This window comes from Berghia stephanieae, chromosome 1, assembly GCF_034508935.2.
Source record: "Berghia stephanieae isolate SIO BIC M18660-M18661 chromosome 1, UCSD_Bste_1.3, whole genome shotgun sequence".
NCBI lineage: Eukaryota > Metazoa > Mollusca > Gastropoda > Nudibranchia > Aeolidiidae > Berghia > Berghia stephanieae.
In genome coordinates, this window is record NC_088360.1 from 131,623,720 (window position 1) to 131,644,270 (window position 20,551).

At 37.7% G+C, this 20,551-nt stretch overlaps 1 protein-coding gene across 10 annotated transcripts in view; it reads left to right on the forward strand.

Annotated features, from left to right (window-relative positions):
• Positions 1-1,851: 1,851 nt before the first annotated feature.
• The window catches only part of LOC144963194 (cytochrome P450 2D15-like), a 28,147-nt gene continuing 9,447 nt past the window's right edge, over positions 1,852-20,551 (forward strand). Inside the window, exons 1-6 of one of the 10 annotated variants that reach the window (XM_078896935.1) lie at positions 1,852-2,166; positions 6,013-6,336; positions 7,896-8,056; positions 12,178-12,290; positions 13,090-13,257; positions 19,843-19,964. In XM_078896935.1, coding sequence (XP_078753061.1) covers positions 6,125-6,336; positions 7,896-8,056; positions 12,178-12,290; positions 13,090-13,257; positions 19,843-19,964 — 776 coding nt within the window. In that variant the 5' untranslated portion in view covers positions 1,852-2,166; positions 6,013-6,124. The other 9 variants (XM_078896942.1, XM_078896936.1, XM_078896937.1 and 6 more) reach the window with 9 other exon arrangements.

Sequence of the window (20,551 nt, forward strand, 5' to 3'; positions counted from 1 at the left end):
CACATTGAGTTGATATTGCGCTATATAAAAGCTCACATGTGTTTGTTTGATGGAATAGGTGATGACTTCTTCACCATTTTATTGTCTCGCAAGTCCTTCAAAATTCCTCGCCGTAATGTTTTTGTTGTATGCGTGGCAGAACGGTGATTCTCCCACGTTCTGTTTCTTCAGGAGACAGTTCCCTACTCAGTACTCTCTCTCTCTCTCTCTCTCTCTCTCTCTCTCTCTCTCTCTCTCTCTCTCTCTCTCTCACTCCAGGCTTACAATTTCTCAGAAATATTTGAATACACGAAACTATTCTTACAATTCAATCATAGTCAGAAGAATTCGCACATTTTATTGGGGTGAAATCAGGTGTAAAAGACAGCTGATTGGTAATTGGATTCAATAGTCTGATGTCACGTCGCCCAGCAGCGGCGGCCATCACGGTTCTAAACAAAGAAAATAGGTACTTTCTATTCTTCATGCTGGCTAGAACTTTTCGTATGTCTTGTGATCAGAATGTGTAAAAGTCAAAACAAGATCAGATTTATAATGTTTTTTTTTCTTCTCTGGATACGCTTTTATGCTCGTTGGAGAAGTATTTCATAAGGGCGCCCGCCATTGTTCCGATAGTTTAGAGCCTCTTACTAAGTTACCATGCGTCATTACGAGGGAGGTGACGTTACGACTGTTGAAGCGTATTATAAATAATGAATACAAATCCAACGTTTTTAGTTTTGGGTCAAATTGTCATTCAGGCAGAAGGAGAAAGATACAAATTGTGGTGAATATAAATACTATTATCTTACAATCGGTGACGAAATATCTAATAATCTTACTTGGAGGGGTGGAATAAATGTATTCTTTCATTTCTTAGTATTTATTAAACTCATTATATTTATATCGTGCAATGATGTGACCCATCGTCTCCAAACGGTATTATGTCGGAATTAACTATATGCTTAGAAGCCGAATTAAATGTTAAACTTGTAAAAAATATAAATTGTTGGCATTAGCACCCATCAATATGGTATCCATTCTCCTCAATAAAACATACAAACTCAACACAAGTCTGATATTTCTGGCTGTGAATTCAATGTTTAATATCTTAACCAACCCGACTTAATACCGTTTTGAGGCGAAGGGTCACTAATAACACATACTCGCAAGCTCGTTGTGTTATAGTATTATAAGATCAATATAAAACAATGAATTGAACCAGTAATGAGACCCAAAAACGGCGATGATGATGATAATGATGATGATGATGATGATGAGGATGATGATGATGATGATGATAATGACGATGGCGACGATGATGATGATGATGATGATGATGATGATGATGATGATGATGATGATGATGGCGATGATGATGATGATGATGATGATGATGATAATAATGATGATGATGACGATGATGGTGAAGATGATGATGATCTCAGCGATGTGCAATTTTCATCAAGATACCAGACAGTACTGTTGTACAATCGTGCTCTGAATAGACAAACAAACAGATGTTTTAAATTTTGGTCAGGAAACTCGTCCTTCAGTTATCGATCGATTTGAAAGACCCTCATCTTACCAAAAAAAATATCAAACCTGGGTACTCGCGAAGTCTTGATTAAAGTCCCAGGTTTGATTATTTTTGCCAAAATGAGGGTCTTTCAAATCGATTGACATTTGAAGGACGAGTTTTCTGACCAAAATTTTAAATACTTGTCTTTCCAGAGTACGACAATGAAGTGGTTAACGACTCAGAGGTATGTTATCAATGTTGACAATCGCGTTGTCGTTTTTAAAAATAGAAGAACACAGTATGTGCTATTTATTAGTTAAAGAACTGAACAAGTGTGTATGAAAGGTGCCAGACGAAGCAAGAAAGAAAAATAGAAGAAGAAAAAAAAACATTACAAAGAATCGTCTACCATGACGTCGACTGGGGGATAGTTTTTATTTTGTATTTTTCTTTCTTGCTGTGTCTCTTGTTCAGTTTTTTTATCTTACACCGGTGCCTACTCCTTACTTTCTCGATGTGCTATCTAGTTAACGTTGCATATATTTTATAAGGTACTGTGTTTTTAAATACAACATCAGCACGGATATCGAACTATGGCCTTGAAATGGATTATCGAGATAGAAGATACGACAATTCATCGAGTGATGATACAACAAAAGATGAGGGTATATTATGTTCGTATACATTTGCCTAGGCATGTGTAGTGTAATTGTATCTGTTTTCTGTTATAGATAGTAAGCGGTTGGCTAAGAAACTCATAACATTGCCATCCGGAAGTATAACGAACCAACACACAAAACTATGCGTAATCTTAAACGTTTATAGTCTGGTTAATACAGTTTAGTGAGAATCACTCACAAACGCGGATGGCAAAATACAATAACAAAGGCTTGAGTGACGTCATCTTCGTTCTATCTATAAAAGTATGTTAAGAAGAATTTCAATAAGTGGATACGAGAAAGAATTTATTTTTTATTGTATACGGGTCGAGTTATATACCTATAGTATATCTGATCAAAAGTACGTACATTATTGTAAAAAAAAAAAGCAATGTGAAATTGAATGTAAACTTCAATTTAATATACGAAAACAGATAAAACGGACGTTTCGGGTTTCCCCTTTATCAACAAAACAGGATGACTGAAACGATACAGACGAAGGAGATAATGTGGTAGTAGCGTTGTTCACATTATCTCATTCGTCTGTAGTTTTTCATTCATCCTGTTATGTTGATAAAGGGGAAACCCAAAGCGTCCGTTTTATCTGTTTTCGTATATTAAATTGAAGTTTACATTCAATTCCACATTGTTATTTTTTTTTCTTCGAGTTTCGAGCAGCAACATTTACATTACAATATTGTATTATACCTAGATAGTTATCATTGGAGAAATTGGATGTAATTACAAAATTGTTTTGTTTTTGTATAGATAATTATAATATCGTGTTGAATTATTTAATCTTATTTTCACATGACATCACATTGACATCAAAGGTCTATAAATAAAAATGAAAGAATATTATGGATGCATGGACGCTTACCGTGAATAATATTATAATGTGTTATCTCGAGTGTGTCCCTCTGTTCCTAGTATCAGTTAGTTATTTGTTTCCATAAATCTCTGTCCAGTCAGTGCGAGTGGATAAATAAAAGTGTTGAAATGAATTGACTTAATATAGTGACATTTTACCAATTATTGGGACTTCAGTGTTTAATGTGTTTTGTGCGGCGATGTGGTCTTGTGGTATGGCACTCGCTTTCGAATCGGAAGGTCCCGAGTTCCGACAGAGACAACGCTGTTAACAGCCAGGTACTCATTTTACACCTTAGAACGGCGAGAGAATGTGAGTAAAGATCCTTTTCCAAGGACTTTCCGAATGTCATACCACTAGACCACATAGCCGCACATGACATAAAATGTTAATTTCATGCAATGTGTTGGATATCAAAAAATTATGTGAACTTATGGATATTTTAATTTAGTGACATTAAACAATTTAAAAATTAAAGGGGAAAAAACACGTATACATCCGAACCTACTTATGGGCCTAGTTTAGCATTGTTGTAATGGACAATATTTTGCATCAGTTTTTGAGATTTCCATTACGACAATGAGCCCCCAAGGAATTGGGCTATCAGACCTACAAATAAGTGCACGTCGGAAAAATACCTTACTCAAATAATAATAATGATAATAATAATAATAATAATAATAATAATAATAAATAATAATAATAAGAAGAAGAAGAAGAAGAAGAAGAAGAAGAAGAAGAAGAAGAAGAAGAAGAAGAAGAAGAAGAATGCACACTTATATAGCGCCAACATCTCATGCAATATGAGTTATATCCTGGATACCCTGGCTGGGAGGGAAACAATCAAATGTATAATTAGAATTTTGGGAGATGATATTTTCCCTTTCTAAATCATCTCTCTGTTATGTACTGTATTATGTTTTGTTTATATATTATATATGATTTGTAAACATTTGAGTGTATTCCTCTTAGTAGGGACATGTGCTTGTGCCTGGATGAGACTTTTATGTGATCTCAAACTAAGTACTTTGATAGTGTGCTCTTGGAATCTACATCTGTTTCCTATTTGACCCAATTTACCCATTGTCTTCTTGGGTGCTGATATGACGTTAATGTGTTGCAAGCGCCGTAAAACCATTAAAAACAAACAAACAAATAGTCCTACAGTGCCATTAGGGTCATGGAGCTGGAGTTTGATTCCGGTTTCTATAGCGTGAAACGGACATCAACAAGTGTTTGCTACCATCTGGATAGAATGCTAGTCTACTGCAAAGTTTGCCTTTCCGCCAGATCTAATAGACTTAGCTACCCAATCACTGCTGGGTGGCAGGGTGGATGGGGGGGGGGGGTCAACAATATTTCGACTGCATCTGGGGATCGATCAAAATCCCTTTACTTGTGAAGCGAATGCTCTATCAACTGAACCATCGGTACCCCCATTTTCCCAGTGTAGGACATATTTAATGTTTACGATATTGAATACCTTAAATTATGATGCATCCGGGCTGTCGATCTACCGCATAGATTTAAATGTTAACTCTGTACCCAGTAATTATGTCTGATGAAAAACAAATTATGATATAATAATATCATCACGTTATTAGGCTAGGCGTCCTACAGTAACCTGACAAAAGGCTGTTTACATGTTGACTTGGTACCTGTTAAATTATTATTATTATTATTATTATTATTATTATTATTATTATTATTATTATTATTATTATTATTATTATTATTATTATTATTATTATTATTATTATTATTATTATTATTACTGAGTTTGCGCGACGGGGCATTATGATATCGGAAATGCTATCGCCGTCTACATCTACGCCAGAATAGAAATAGAGGGTGGAGCCTACCATGATATAACATTTTATGGAGCCCTAATTTCATCATATCAGTTCTGTCCACTGACAGGTTGACCTCATTGTTGGAATCAGCTTAAAAAGTGGAGAAAAATTGTCTTTGTCTCATAAAAATCGGTCTAGAAATAACCTTTTTTGTAATAGATTTGATTTTGAAAACAGCTTTCTCAAATGTTATAATGTTATGATAATTTCCTTATTTTCCGGTCGATGTTCTTGATTTATATTTCGTTTTTCATTTCTCAATGAGACGAACGCACTGATTTTACTCGATTGATTCAAGAGTTTAAAACACAGATTTCGTGTTTTGATTGTGAGTCCAGCCTTACTAAGAATTCACGAGCGTTGAGATAGTGACGTAACTATACAAACAAGACCTCGTTCTCCACGCCACAGTAGGGCTTCCATTCATCGCTTTCAGTTAACCGTGGTCTTTGAAGTTACACAACATATACCGCCTGTGATGCCTGTACATAAATCAAGGGCTGAGCTGACTCATGTTGACAAGCGAGCTATCAAAAGAGCAATCGTTGATAGGTCAAAAACTCAGGATTTCATATAAGGACATAAGTTCTGGAAAGCGATACCCACTAATACCCACCCACCTGTCAGTGGACAGAACTGTTATGATGAAATTAGCCCCCATAAAATGTTATATCATGGTATGGTAGCTCCACCCTCTCTTTCTATTCTGGCGTAGATGTAAAAGGCGATAGCATTACGGATGTCATAATGACAAGTGGGCAAAGGGTTAAAGCTTCCAAACAATCCCAATCGTCGTCTATCTCTAATGGGACCCGTTGGCGCAGTCTATTATTATTATCATTATGAACACATAAAAATAAAATAAAATTCACTTTATTCATCCCTCAGGGGCAGTTTTTCTTTAGGATCTATTCCAAGGGAAGACTGGAATAACCGGTGTTACTATCGTACACTGATAAAAAGCTATTTACGTTTTGGCTATTTATGATTTTAAAAATTTCACTAATTTCATTGTAACTTGAGACACTTTTAAAGGTCACGCATAGTTTTGTGTAATGGTGCATTTGATCAGGCGGTTACAACTGATTGAGTATTATACTAAAACACCGACCATCCACATTTATTTAGAGATAATTTAGTAAGAACAAACCACGTTTCTTGCGGTCTAATAAACAATTTCTAAAAATAGTCAAGTGACGTCAGCTTCATCCTTTAAATCTGTTGGAAGACGAAGAGAACAATGACCTTGATATCAGACTTTTTCTCTTGGATTACCAAGTTGCCTCCTTTGGTTTATGCCTCAATCGGTCTGGCAACTGTGCTCTACTTGAGAATGAGGAAACGACTTCCGGGCAATCTGCCTCCATTTGCAGTCAGACCATATCCTCTTCTTGGACACGTTCCCATGTTGCAGAAACGTATTCTTGACATCTTCCAGGAATGGAGAGAAAAGTAAGTTTTTAAAATAACATTTTTTCAAACAAAAATGTTTTGATTGATCATCAATTGTATTTTTTTATTTTTTATTTATTTTTGTTTTTTTTTTTTTGTTTTTGCTTTTTAATTTTGCTGAGAAATTAGAGCTTATCCATAAGTATTCTTTTCCTATTACTTACAGAAAGGAAGTGCCAGATATTTCTCTGTTGTCATTTTCTGTAAGTGATAGGATCTTGGAATGGAAGCTTGGAATCTTCCAAGATCCTGTCACTTACAGAAAGGACGCGCCAATTATTCTCTCTGCCGTCTAACTGGAATTTCTGTCCGCATAACTGGAATTTCTGTAAGTGATAGGATCTTGGTATGGAGGCATGGAATCTTCCAAGATCCTATCACGCACAGAAAGGACGCCCCTAATATTCTCTCTGCCGTCTAACTGGATTTTCTGTAAGTGATAGGATCTTGGAATTGAAGCATGGAATCTTCCAAGGCCCTATCAATAACAGAAAGGACACAACAAATATTTCTCTGCCGTCTAACTGGATTTTCTGTAAGTGATAGGATCTTGGAATTGAAGCATGGAATCTTCCAAGGCCCTATCAATAACAGAAAGGACACAACAAATATTTCTCTGCCGTCTAACTGGATTTTCTGTAAGTGATAGGATCTTGGAATTGAAGCATGGAATCTTCCAAGGCCCTATCAATAACAGAAAGGACACAACAAATATTTCTCTGCTGTCTAACTGGATTTTCTGTAAGTGATAGGATTTTGGAATTGAAGCATGGAATCTTCCAAGGCCCTATCAATAACAGAAAGGACACAACAAATATTTCTCTGCCGTCTAACTGGATTTTCTGTAAGTGATAGGATCATGGAATCGCTTCACACACGGAGGGACCAATATCAATCCCGGGTGCAGTCGACATTTTTTCTGACCCCCCTGCCCACCCAGCAGTAAATGAGTAGCTGGGTCTAATAGATTTTGCGGAAAGTACTTTGCGACAGACTAGCGCCCTATCCAAAGGATAACAAGCAATTGCTATTGTCCGTTTCACGCTATAGAAACCAGGATAAACTCCGGTTCCATGCGCCTAATGGCTCTGAAGGACTATTAACTGAATTTTAAGTGATTTACTTATTATGGTTTTATTGTTTTCGTTATTGAATCTATATAAAGATCGTCTTAGTAGGCACATTTTCGATTTAGGCGCTGTAATGTAACGTATTGTATTATGTTGTATTTATGGTTCTTTTTCCACTAGGAAATAATGAAAATGTTGCCGGTTGTAGCTCGAAAGAGAAAAAATAAGATGAGTATTGAATTGTATTCTTCAATTTATTAGACAAAGACAGATACTGTGGACGTTTCGGGTTTCCCCTTTATCAATAAAACACACTAAGGACGAATGAGATATGTGTAAATGGCATAATTAAGGTGAGTAAACAAAAACAATGATTATTCCTTCATCGTATATTGTTGATAAACGGGAAACCCGAAACGTCCACAGTATCTGTTTTCGTCTAATAAAGTGAAGATTACAATCCAATACTTATCATTATTTTTTTTCCAGAGTAGGGGATATTTTCAGCTTCAAAATTGGATCTCATACAATCGTTGTCATCAACAACTTTGAACTCTTGAAAGAGGCCTTTGTGAAGAAAGGGGACTGCTTCTCCGACAGACCACCGACTATTTTGTCTGACAGGGAACTGAAACGCGGTGGATTAAAAGGTAAACTTTTACTACCGAAGAATTCCAGTAGATTTTATACGATTCATGTCGAGAATTATACTTTGAGCGGTTATGTGTTCGATCTAGTGGTATGATATTCACCTTCGGATTGGAAGTTCTGGGTTCGAGTCTCGAGCGGCGGATAGTTGAGTCTTTGGAAAAGGTTCTTTTCTCACATTTTCTCACCGTACTCAGGTGTAAAATAAGTATCTGGCCGTCATGAGTGTTGTCTCTTTCCGAAAAAAAAACATTGAGTATGCTTTGATCAAAGTGCACAATGATCTTGTTAATTATGTTGCTGATAAAGCCCCCATTAAATCCTGCGACCTTGATCCCCTACCAGCACAGCTTTTGGCCAGCTCCATCGATACATTATTACCATCCATTACATCAATCATAAATACATCCATACTGACTGACGAAGTTCCATCGTGCTTTAAAAGTGCCCTCGTCAAACCACTTCTGAAGAAACCATCACTGGACCACAATATATTAAACAATTATCGTCCTGTATCAAATTTATCTTTTTTGTCAAAACTTTTGGAGAAGGTAGTTCTTACACAATTAACATCTCATCTTAAGAACAGCAGTTTGGAACAACCCTTTCAGTCAGCCTACAAACATCAACACAGTACTGAAACGGCGCTTCTTAAAATCTTTAATGACTTGTTATGTAATGCTGATGCTAACAATATCAATGTATTATGCCTTTTAGATCTTTCAGCTGCCTTTGACACCATTGACCATGACATTTTGTTAAGAAGACTAGAAAATACGTTCGGCATAAAAGGAATTGCCCTGAAATGGTTTACATCATATTTACAGGATCGATGGCAGACTGTCGTGGTGAATGGTGTTCAGTCAGAACAAGTTTTACTAAATTTTGGAGTGCCACAAGGCTCTGTTCTTGGCCCTGTCCTTTTTACTGTATATATGCAGCCCCTTTCTAGTGTGATATCCAGATTCAATCTGAGTTATCATTTTTATGCAGATGATACGCAAATATATGATTCAGCACCCCTTAGTAATTCACACCTCTTAATACAACGAATTACGAGCTGTTTTAATGAGATTAAATCTTGGATGTACCACAATAAGTTAAAATTAAATGATAGTAAAACTGAGATTTTGATGTGTGGAAGGCCGAGTATCCTTAAACAGGCAAATAAATCACCTATTACTCTCGGAAATAGCACAATAGAATTTTCAAATAAAGCAAAAAACCTTGGCGTCATCATTGATAAAGATCTTTCCATGACAAGCCACGTGAATAACACCATACAATCTATGTACATAGAAATGAAAAAAATAAGCAAAATTCGTAATTTAATACCGAAGCATATAACAGAACTTTTAATTATTTCCCTGGTTTTATCTAAATTGGACTATTGTAACTCCCTTTGGGCTAAAGACAAAATTAGCAAACTTCAGGTTGCTCAAAATAACGCAGCCAGGCTCATTGTACGCAATAACAAAAAATACCCGTCAGCAACTCTTCTTCTCCGTGAGTTACATTGGCTTCCTGTTGAAAAAAGAGTTGCCTATAAGATTTGTACTGTTGTCTACAAATCCCTGAGCACGAACAGTCCCTCCTATATTAAAGACCTTCTAAACATATATGTCCCCAATAGAAACTTGAGGTCAAGCAATGACCAATCAATCCTTGTCAACCCTAAGCCATTGCGTAAAATAGGTGAACAGTCTTTTCAATTTTCGGCCCCCCATTTTTGGAACTCTCTCCCGTCACACGTGAGATGCTCGGATTCGTTGACAACGTTCAAATCTCGATTAAAGTTTTATCTTTTTACGTCATAATGTTGCAATATTATTTTCATATTTTGTTGTTGTTAAATTGAATTCGTATCACGTTTCCTTCACACTTGTCTCACTGTAATATGTTTTGTTTTATATCACTGTAAAGCGCTTAGAGCCTGTGACAACGGGGTAAAGCGCTATATAAATGCCATTTATTATTATTATTATAAGAAGACGGCAGTGCTCATACTGCTTGATTTAAGTGCCGCATTCGATACCATTGATCGGAAGTTGCTCTTAAACAGACTTCAAACCGATTTTAATATTCAAAATGATGTTTTGGACTGGTTTGAATCTTATCTTTCTGACCGCACACAGTGTGTTGCCATTGAAGATTCTCTTTCTGATATTAGTGTTCTGTAGTTTGGGGTACCCCAGGGTTCTGTCCTGGGGCCCATCTTATATACCTTGTATACAACACCCATAAATGCTATAATCTCGGCGTTTGAGTTGAATTTTCACTTGTATGCCGACGATACTCAAATTTATTTCCCTGTTACTAACGATACGAAAGTGGACATTGTATCTCGAGTGGAAGCGTGCGTGAAAGACATAAAAGATTGGATGGTTTTAAATAAATTAAAGTTAAATGAGGATAAAACGGAAATAATAAGTTTTTATGGAAATAACCGGAAAAGAACAGAAATAGAATCATTGAGCATTGCCGGTAGTCAAATTAAGATTGTAAATGTTGGAAATGTCAGGAATTTAGGTGCATATTTAGATTCACGATTGTGTATGGACGTTCATGTTGGTAAAGTTGCCCAGATTTGTCATCTTCATCTCCATAAAATTGATAGAATTAGACATCTTTTGGATACTGAGACTGTCAAAACATTAATGACATCATTTGTACTTAACAGAATATATTACTGTAACGCTCTCTTACAATCGTTACCGAAATATATAATTAGACAGCTTCAGAAAGTGGAAAATAGAGCTGCTAGAATGGTGACTGGTTGTGGGGTGAAAGAACATGTAACCCCGATTTTAATATCTTTGCATTGGCTCCCTGTTGACAGCCGAATTATATTCAAAACTGTATGCTATGCTTTTAAATGTTTTAATAAGACAGCTCCTGTTTACCTACAAAACATAGTTATAATTTCTATGTGCCGGAGAGAGAACTTAGATCAAGTGATCATGATCTCTTCCAGGTTCCTCGCTGTAGATCGTCTTTTAGTGAGAGATCTTTTAGCCAGTCGGCACCCGTCTTATGGAACCAACTGCCTTCATCCCTCAAACAATGCCCAACTTTTGAAAACTTTAAAAAGAAACTCAAAACATATCTCTTTAGGAAATCATTTGATGTTTAACATTTCTATTAAGCCTACATGTTATAGATATCCTAAATTTTCATCTTGTAGCACAGTGCGTGGTAATTAAATTACAAATTGATTAATGCTATTCCACTTTGATAGATTTTATGCTTAAATTATCGATTTATTGTTGTGTTTTATTTGCATTGTAAAGCGCCTCTGAGCACATTGTGGATCTAGGCGCTATATAAATTCATTCATTATCATTATTATTGTAATATCGCCTAACAGGGTCTCTAGCCAACAGTAAAATTTAACATGTAAGAAGAGACATGACGCCTGTTAGGCGATATTACAATTTATTTACGACAGAGATGACGCTAATAACGGCCAGGTATTCATTTTGCACAGAGCAGGTCTCGAATCCAGGACCTTCTAAAGGCGAATGTCATACCACTAGACCACATCATCATCATTGCCTTTTTCACCCTGGGTCAGTTTCCATCCTTCTCTATCCTGAGCTAACTTGTTTATCTCATTCCATGTATTACCACTTCTCTGTATATCAGTTTCTTTAGCTAACTTTTTTTATCTCATTCCATGTATTACCACTTCTCTGTATATCAGTTTCTTTAATTCTTCTCCATGTTCCTCGTGGCCTTCCCCTTGATCTTCTGCCCTGAGGGTTCCAGTCCAATACTTTCTTTGTTATAGTGGAGTCAGTCTTTCTAAGCGTGTGTCCAATCCACCTCCATCGTCTTCTTTCTATTTCCTCTCCTAGACGCACAAAATCCATATAAATGCTCATTTTAAATATAGAGATACGAAATTTACGCGACTCAACTCTTTATTATTATTTTTAGCCAACCATTTTTATGAGTAGTTCTCACTTAATTCTATCAATCAGACTATAAATGTTCTAGGTTACCAATAGTTTTGTGTGTTGGTCCGTTATATCAGGCTGGCGAATGTTGTGGGTATTTAGACAACAAGCTTAGCATCAAAACCTCATCTTTCTACCACATTTTATTATGAAAACTTTTGCAGGTATTATCATGAACAATGGGTCACCATGGAAGGAACAGCGAGGTGTTTCTATGCAGATACTACGAGACTTTGGAATGGGGAAAAACTGGCTTGCCGAGAAAATAACTGAAGAGGTGCCTATTTTAAGATCCTCCTTTATGGGAGCCTGTTTTAAAATCTTCTTTTATGGGTGCCTGTTTTAAAATCTTCCTTTATGGATGCCTGTTTTAAAATCTTCCTTTATGGGTGCCTGTTTTAATATCTTCCTTTATGGGTGCCTGTTTTAAAATCTTCCTTTATTGGTGCCTGTTTTAAAATCTTCTTTTATGGGTGCCTGTTTTAAAATCTTCCTTTATTGGTGCCTGTTTTGAAATCTTCTTTTATGGGTGCCTGTTTTAAAATCTTCCTTTATTGGTGCCTGTTTTAAAATCTTCCTTTATTGGTGCCTGTTTTGAAATCTTCTTTTATGGGTGCCTGTTTTAAAATCTTCCTTTATTGGTGCCTGTTTTAAAATCTTCCTTTATTGGTGCCTGTTTTAAAATCTTCTTTTATGGGTGCCTGTTTTAAAATCTTCCTTTATTGGTGCCTGTTTTGAAATCTTCTTTTATGGGTACCTGTTTTAAAATCTTCCTTTATGGGTGCCTGCTTTAAAATCTTCCTTTATGGGTGCCCGTTTTAAATTTTCCTGTATGGGTGCCTGTTTTAAAATCTTCCTTTATGGATGCCTGTTTTAAAATCTTCCTTTATGGGTGCCTGTTTTAATATCTTCCTTTATGGGTGCCTGTTTTAAAATCTTCCTTTATGGGTGCCTGTTTTAAATTTTTCCTGTATGGGTGCCTGTTTTAAATTTTTCCTGTATGGGTGCCTGTTTTAAAATCTCCCTTTATGGGTGCCTGTTTTAAGACAGAACGAGTTTTTTGTTTGCTCTAACAGGTTGCCATCTGCTTAGACACAATGTCCAAGTTCAAGGGTGAACCGTCAAATATGAAACTTCTCATCAACGCTGCTGTCTCCAATGTGATCTGTGCTATTCTTGTCGGGAAACGGTTTGAATTGGACGATCCAGACTTTGTTGATCTCTTGATACGCCTCAGCGAGCAGGTGAGAATGGTGTAAATTAAATATTGGGATTTATTTCAACGGATACATTTCACACCTATTTCTATTCTACCCCGTGTTCCTGCACCAAATATGTGACCCTCCGCCTCGAAACGGTATTAAGTCGGATTTTTCAATTTTGGGGTTTTGGTACCCAATAATAGCTTATATTATGCTTACAATTTTGATACAAAATTTATAAAATTCTGATTATTCATTGCCCAACTATGACCGTTTGAAGTAGGGAGAGTGTAAAAACCAAGTTTTGAGATAATCGACTTTGAAGTGAGGCATCGTTTTCACACATAATCAAATCAATGGGCAAAGATAACTCCTCAGATACGGGCATTGAAAATTTGACGAGAATAGTAAAATTTGCAGAGACGCCAATATTCAATTTGACTCACAGGAATTTCAGACACCACTCGGAGGAATTTCAATGCCGAAAGAGGAATTTCCGGACACACAAAAAGGGAATTGGGATGATATTTGGTATTGTGTTTACATATTGTATAGATCTAAACAGATAATTGATTAGAATTATATTATGATATATGAACACATTGCCAAATGCAACCCCAAAGTTTCCTTATTTCAATTGAAGAAAAGCTCCAAAACATAATGATGGTAGTGAGGATGATGTTGTGTTGGTGGTGTGTAGTAGTAGTAGTAGTAGTAGTAGTAGTAGTAGTAGTAGTAGTAGTAGTAGTAGTAGTAGTAGTAGTAGTAGTAGTAGTAGTAGCAGTAGTAGTGGTAGTGATGATGATGTGGTGGTGGTGGTGGTGACTGTGGTTGTAGTAGTGGCAGTGGTTGTAGTAGTAGCGATGATGTGGTGTGGGTGGTTGTAGTAGTAGTGATGATGTAGTGGTAGTGGTTGTAGTAGTAATTACGTTGTGGTGGTGGTGGTTGTAGTAGTAGTGATAATGATGTGGTGGTGGTGGTTGAAGTAGTAGTGGCAGTGATCATGTGGTGGTGGTGGTGGTGATTGTAGTAGTAGTGGTCGTGATGTAGATGCGGTGGTGGTGGTTGTAGTGTGTGTGTGTGTGTGTGTGTGTGTGTGTGTGTTTGAGAGAGAGAGAGAGAGAGAGAGAGAGAGAGAGAGAGAGAGAGAGAGAGTAGCACAAACTTAAAAAACCAACGAGGCTAAAGTTTGAGGTCAAAGTATTTGTTATTAGCTATTATTGACAAGTGCAGCCTTGGAAATGGTGGCTCTCTGAGAGAAAGTCAACTCTTGTTTTGAATGTTTCACTGATAGTTGCTTTTTTAAACTTTAAATATATATAACTTATCGTCAATACTTATGTTGAATTATTATGTTTTTATGTAGAAAAATGATTGTAGTTTATGAAACAACCAAAAAATGAAATTTGATCATTTTGACCATTTCCACTTTAAAACCGGTTTTCTTCGTTTCCAAATCCCGACTTAATACCGCTTCGAGGCGTAGGGTCACATTTATGCGTTTTATATTTCGCTCGATTTTGTTTTTTATAGCAATGTATGATATTTTCATCTTTTTGTTGTTGTTATTGTTGTTGTTGTTGTTGTTGTTGTTTGCTGAAGAAGGCTTTTGGGCCCGATACGTTCCGTGTTTGGTATTATGTTCTTTTCTTTCTTTTTTTTTAAAGCTGTTATAGTCATTTTTGTTAATTACTTTTTACTGGGCAGGGTTCCCGACCTCCCATAGTGGGCAGGGAAGTACTTGTTGTGTCTTCTATTCCCCTGTATCTGTTTTCCAATTGCTTTCTGTCTTGGTCTTGGAATGAGATTACTCAGTTTTGTCCTGACCCAAGCCAGAGTCCTTGGCTGGGAGGGTAATAATTTGAGAGATGATATTTCTTTTCCTTTTAAATCATCTCTCTCTCTCTCTTATGTACTGTTTTTTTAAAACATGGTTTGTAAAAATTTGAGTGTGTTCCTCTTATTGGTAACTTTTGCTTGTGTCTGGGTGAGACTTTTAGGTAATCTCACACTAAGTACACTGATAGTGTGCACTTGGAATCTACATCTATTCCCTATTTGTACCATTCCCCTTCGTCTTACTTTTTCCTCAAGTCCTTTTAATTGTAGATCTAGAATATTTTGACTACCCCATTTTCTTCCTTTTTCCTGATATGACCTAAAGGTGTAAAACACTTAAAAACAAACAAAACAAATTACTTTTTAGTAGTAGTAGCGGTACCCCGTGTGGTGTCCGGGGTCCCTCAACTGAGAGGGTCAAGAATAGCCCAACGCCAAGCCAGCGTGTCGTAAAAGGCGACTAATGGTGTGTGATTCCCCCATCTTTGAGTCACCTGGTCCTCCAGGTTGGGGGTTGGCAAAGGGTTAACACCCCTTTCCGTTAAACTCAAACCGTTACAGAAACACAGACAGACAAACCAAATCCTTTTTTAGCTTGGGCGACCGAAGAGTTTCTGGAATTACAGAATTTATGAAGGACAACAGACAAAGCCGAAAGGACTCTGCTGACCCGATGACGTCTTCGCCAAACAAGCAGCTTCGAATTGCGTCGTGGAACGTTCGCACCATGTATGAAGCAGGAAAAAGCTCTCAAGTTGTGACTGAGATGAGAAGATACAGGCTGCATATACTTGGAGTAAGCGAAACCCACTGGATACAATCCGGACAGAAACACCTCAAGTCTGGGGAGAAGATTTTATATTCAGGGAGAGGGGACGGGATTCATACACAGGGAGTAGGAATAATTCTAAGCAAGTTTGCTCAGAAGTCACTGAGAGGATGGGAACAATGCGGAGAAAGGATCATCATGGCGTCCTTTACAACACGGAGTAAGAAGATCAGCATGAACATTGTACAGATCTATGCCCCAACAAATGATGCAACAGATGAGGACAAAGATACATTTTATGGTCTGCTACAACAAGTCATTGACAAGTTGCCAAGGAAAGACATCAACATATTGATGGGAGATGCTAATGCAAAAGTGGGACAGGATAACGTAGGCTATGAAGGTATCATGGGACGTCATGGCATGGGAGAAATGAATGATAATGGTGAGAGATTTGCAAATTTCTGTGCATTCAACAGTTTGGTGATTGGAGGATCAGTGTTCCCCCATAAGAGGATCCACAAAGCAACTTGGGTCTCACCAGATGGTGTGACAGAGAATCAGATTGATCATTTTTGTATCTCTCGTAGATTCAGACGTTCATTGGAAGATGTGACAGTGCGGAGAGGGGCAGATGTTGGATCAGACCACCACCTGCTATTGGCAAAGCTTAAGCTCCGACTCAGAAAACACGGGGCCAGATCACATACAAGAAGAAAATTCGAGGTGAATGCACTTGATGGGGAAAAGAATGAGGAATTCAAACTACAATTGAGTAATAGATTCCAACCTCTTACTGAGCTCGAGGAGGACATAGATGTAGAGTCACATTGGGCAAAGATCAAGGAAGTTTACATAACAACTTGCCACGAGGTATTGGGGGTAAAGAAATCGGAACATAAAGAATGGATAAGTCCAACCACCTTGGACCTTATTGAAAAGAGGAGAACAAGGAAGGAACAAGTGAATGCAAGCCGAACAAGGGCTTCAAGACTGGATGCACAAGAGCAGTATCGAGCCATAGCTAAGGAAGTCAAAAGATCTGTGAAGAAAGACAAGGAAGCATTCATGAACAGACTTGCAGAGAAAGCAGAAGCAGCAGCGACTGGAGGACACATGAGGATCCTTTATCAAACTACCAAGAAACTTGCTGGAAAATATGGGAAACCAGAGGTACCAGTCAAAGACAAAGATGGGAAAACTATTTTTGGAAAAGAGGCTCAATCTGAACGATGGAGGGAACATTTCAACTGCCTTCTGAACAGACCACCACCAGACAACCAGCCAGAAATTTTGCCTGCAAGGAATGAGCTACCAATTAGCTGTGATCCACCATCGATAGCAGAGATTGTGGGTGCCATTAACAAGATGAAAAGGGGAAAGCTGCTGGACCAGACCAGATTCCACCGGAGGCTCTAAAAGTTGATGCGGAAAGAAATGCTGAGGCCCTGCACCCACTATTTGAGAGAATCTGGAATGACGGGATATTCCCAAAGGATTGGAAGGAAGGACATCTTATCAAGCTTCCAAAGAAAGGGGACCTCAGTAATTGTAATAATTATCGAGGCATCACTCTTCTTTCTATCCCAGGAAAGGTTTTCAACCGTATTATTTTAGAGAGAATTAAGAATGCAACAGATGCTAAACTGCGGGACGAACAGGCAGGTTTTCGGAAAAACCGTTCAACCACCGACCAGATTGCCTCTCTGCGAGTCATAGTGGAACAGTCTATAGAATGGAACTCTCCTCTTATTGTCAACTTTCTGGATTACGAGAAGGCTTTCGACAGTATTGACAGAGCAACATTGTGGAAAATTCTGGCACATTATGGACTCCCTGAAAAGATAGTAAACCTCATTAAGGAAATGTATGAAGGATCAAGTTGCAGGGTTGTACATGAAGATCAGCTGACTGACAGCTTTGAAATTAAGACTGGTGTCAAGCAGGGATGCTTGCTCTCTCCATTCCTGTTCATCCTTGCCATTGATTGGCTAATGAAGGAAACCTCCAAAGGGAGAAGAAATGGGATACAGTGGACCCCCTGGACACAGTTGGATGATCTGGATTTTGCAGATGATCTGGCTCTTTTGTCCCACACCCAGGACCAGATGCAAGCAAAAACCACAATTATAAACAGCCTCTCGGAATCAATTGGTCTAAGAATACACCCTGTAAAGTCAAAGGTCTTGAGGATAGGTACGCGTCAAAGGGAGCAGATCAAAGTAAAAGATCAGGAACTCGAAGATATAGACACTTTCTGCTATCTCGGAAGTATAATTGACAAGGATGGAGGCACGGAAGCAGAGGTGAAAGCACGAATAGGAAAGGCACAGGCTGCATTCACATCTTTGAACAGAGTTTGGAGAACTAAAGATATCTCCCTTCAACTAAAGCTAAGACTTTTCAACTCAAACGTGAAGTCTGTCCTACTGTATGGATGTGAAACTTGGAACGCATCACAGGCATGTATAAGGAGGGTACAGATTTTTGTAAACAGGTGCATGCGTAAGCTACTCAGAATAAAATGGATGGATAGAATAAAAAATGAAGAAGTATGGAAAAGAACACAGCAGAAACCAGTAGGAGAGGATATAGGAAGAAGACGATGGAGGTGGATTGGATACACGCTTAGAAAGAATGACTCAACTATAACAAAGAAAGTATTGGACTGGAACCCTCAGGGCAGAAGATCAAGGGAAGGCCACGAGGAACATGGAGAAGAATTAAAGAAGCTGATATACAGAGAAGTGGTAAGACCTGGAATGAGATAAAAAAGTTGGCTCAGGATAGAGAAGGATGGAAACTGTTTGTCTGTGGCCTATACCCTGACCCAGGGTGAAAAAGGCAATGATGATGATGATTAGTAGTAGCGGTAATTTAGGTAGTAGAAGTAGCAGTTGTTGTAGTAGTGGTAAAATAGTAGTAGTAGTAGTAGTAGTAGTAGTAGTAGTAGTAGTAGTAGTAGTAGTAGTAGTTGTAGTAGTAGTAGTAGTAGTGGTAGTAGTAGTAGTGGTAGTAGTAGTAGAAGTAATAGTAGTAGTAGTAGTAGTAGTAGTAGTAGTAGTAGTAGTAGTAGTAGTAGTAGTAGTAGTAGTAGCAGTAGATAGTAGTAGTAGCAGTAGATAGTAGTAGTAGTAGTAGTAGTAGTAGTAGTAGTAGTAGTAGTAGTAGTAGTAGTAGTTATTATTGTTTTTGTTTCTGCTGTTATATCTATATTATGTGCTCTTGTTGTCTCAGCAGTAGAGATGTTGCGTGGTTGTTATCATATTATTTACAACAATATTTTGAAAACCAATTTAGAATGTTGACACCATCAATTTTAGCCCCAGATTTTCTCTCTGTACTCAGATAAAATACACACTTTTCCCCATGACGAGAGACCTAATCTATCAATGTTAACACTTTTCTGTTCAAAATAGGTAAATGGTAAAAAGCTTGAGTAGGGGTTCCGTTAGCTCAGTTGATAGAGCACTCACTTCACAATCAAAGGGACCGGGATCGATGTCGGGTTCAGTCGAGATTTTTTTTTCTGACTCTCCCTGTCCACCCAGCAGTGATTGGGTAGCCGGGTCTGTTTGATCTGGTGGAAAGTACTTTGCTGTAACTAACGTCCGAGCCATAGGATTGCGAGCAATTGATATTGTCCGTTTCAGGCTATAGACACCGTGATAAACTCCAACTCCGGCTCCATGGGTCAAATGATTTTGATGAAGGACTACTTTTAACAAGCGTGAGGGCGGTATTTGATTAGGATTGCGGTACACATTATGTAAATGTTGCTGCTCGATGCTCGAAGAAATGAATAACAATGTGAAATTGAATGTAAGCTTCAATTTAATATACGAAAACAGATATAATGGGCGTTTCGGATTTCCCTTTTCTCAACAAAACAGGATAAATAAAACACTACAGACGAATGAGATAATTTAGTGGCGTTTTTAAGATGAATAAATTCATGGAATTGATGAAGCTCACCTTCAATTTCACATTGTTATTTATTCGTACGATTTATTTTCCAGGTAACCACAGCAGTGACCACGAACCCAGTCCACGCATTTCCAATTCTTCAACACTTGCCCGGCGATTTTTTCGGTGCCAAAAAACTTTTAAGGAATCAGGATGTGATCAATGATCTTTTCAGGTTTGAAACAAATTTGTATTCATCCGCTGTGATAGATTCATTTATTATCATATGCATTGATTTGCACCTGAGTACGGTGAGAGAATGTGAGTAAAGAGTCTTCTCCAAGGACTCAACTATGCGCCGATCCGAAAGCAAGTGACATACCACAAGACCACATAGCCTTACAATGACTTGACGTCATTGATGCACTCTTCAAGTCAAGATTTTAAAATCTAAAAGTCTCAATCGATATTACATCTTGTTATTGTTTGTTTCTTTCTATTTTTGCACGCGCAATGTGGTCTTGTGGTATGACACTCGCTTTCGGATTGGAAGGTATTTGGTTCGAGCCTCGCTCGGCGCGTAGTTGAGTCTTTGGAAAAGGTTCTTTATTCATATTTTCTCAAGTGTAAAATGAGTTAACTGCGTTGTTCTGTCCGGAAAAAATGTAATATCGCCGAAAAGGCGTCATGTCTTGTCCTACATGTTAAGTGCTGCTGTTGGCCTGGGGACCCTTGTAAAGCGCTTTGAGACTTCGAATGGATATTGCGCTCTATAAAAACTTGCATTTCATGTTAGACCTATTAAATCCTCTTAAAATGGTG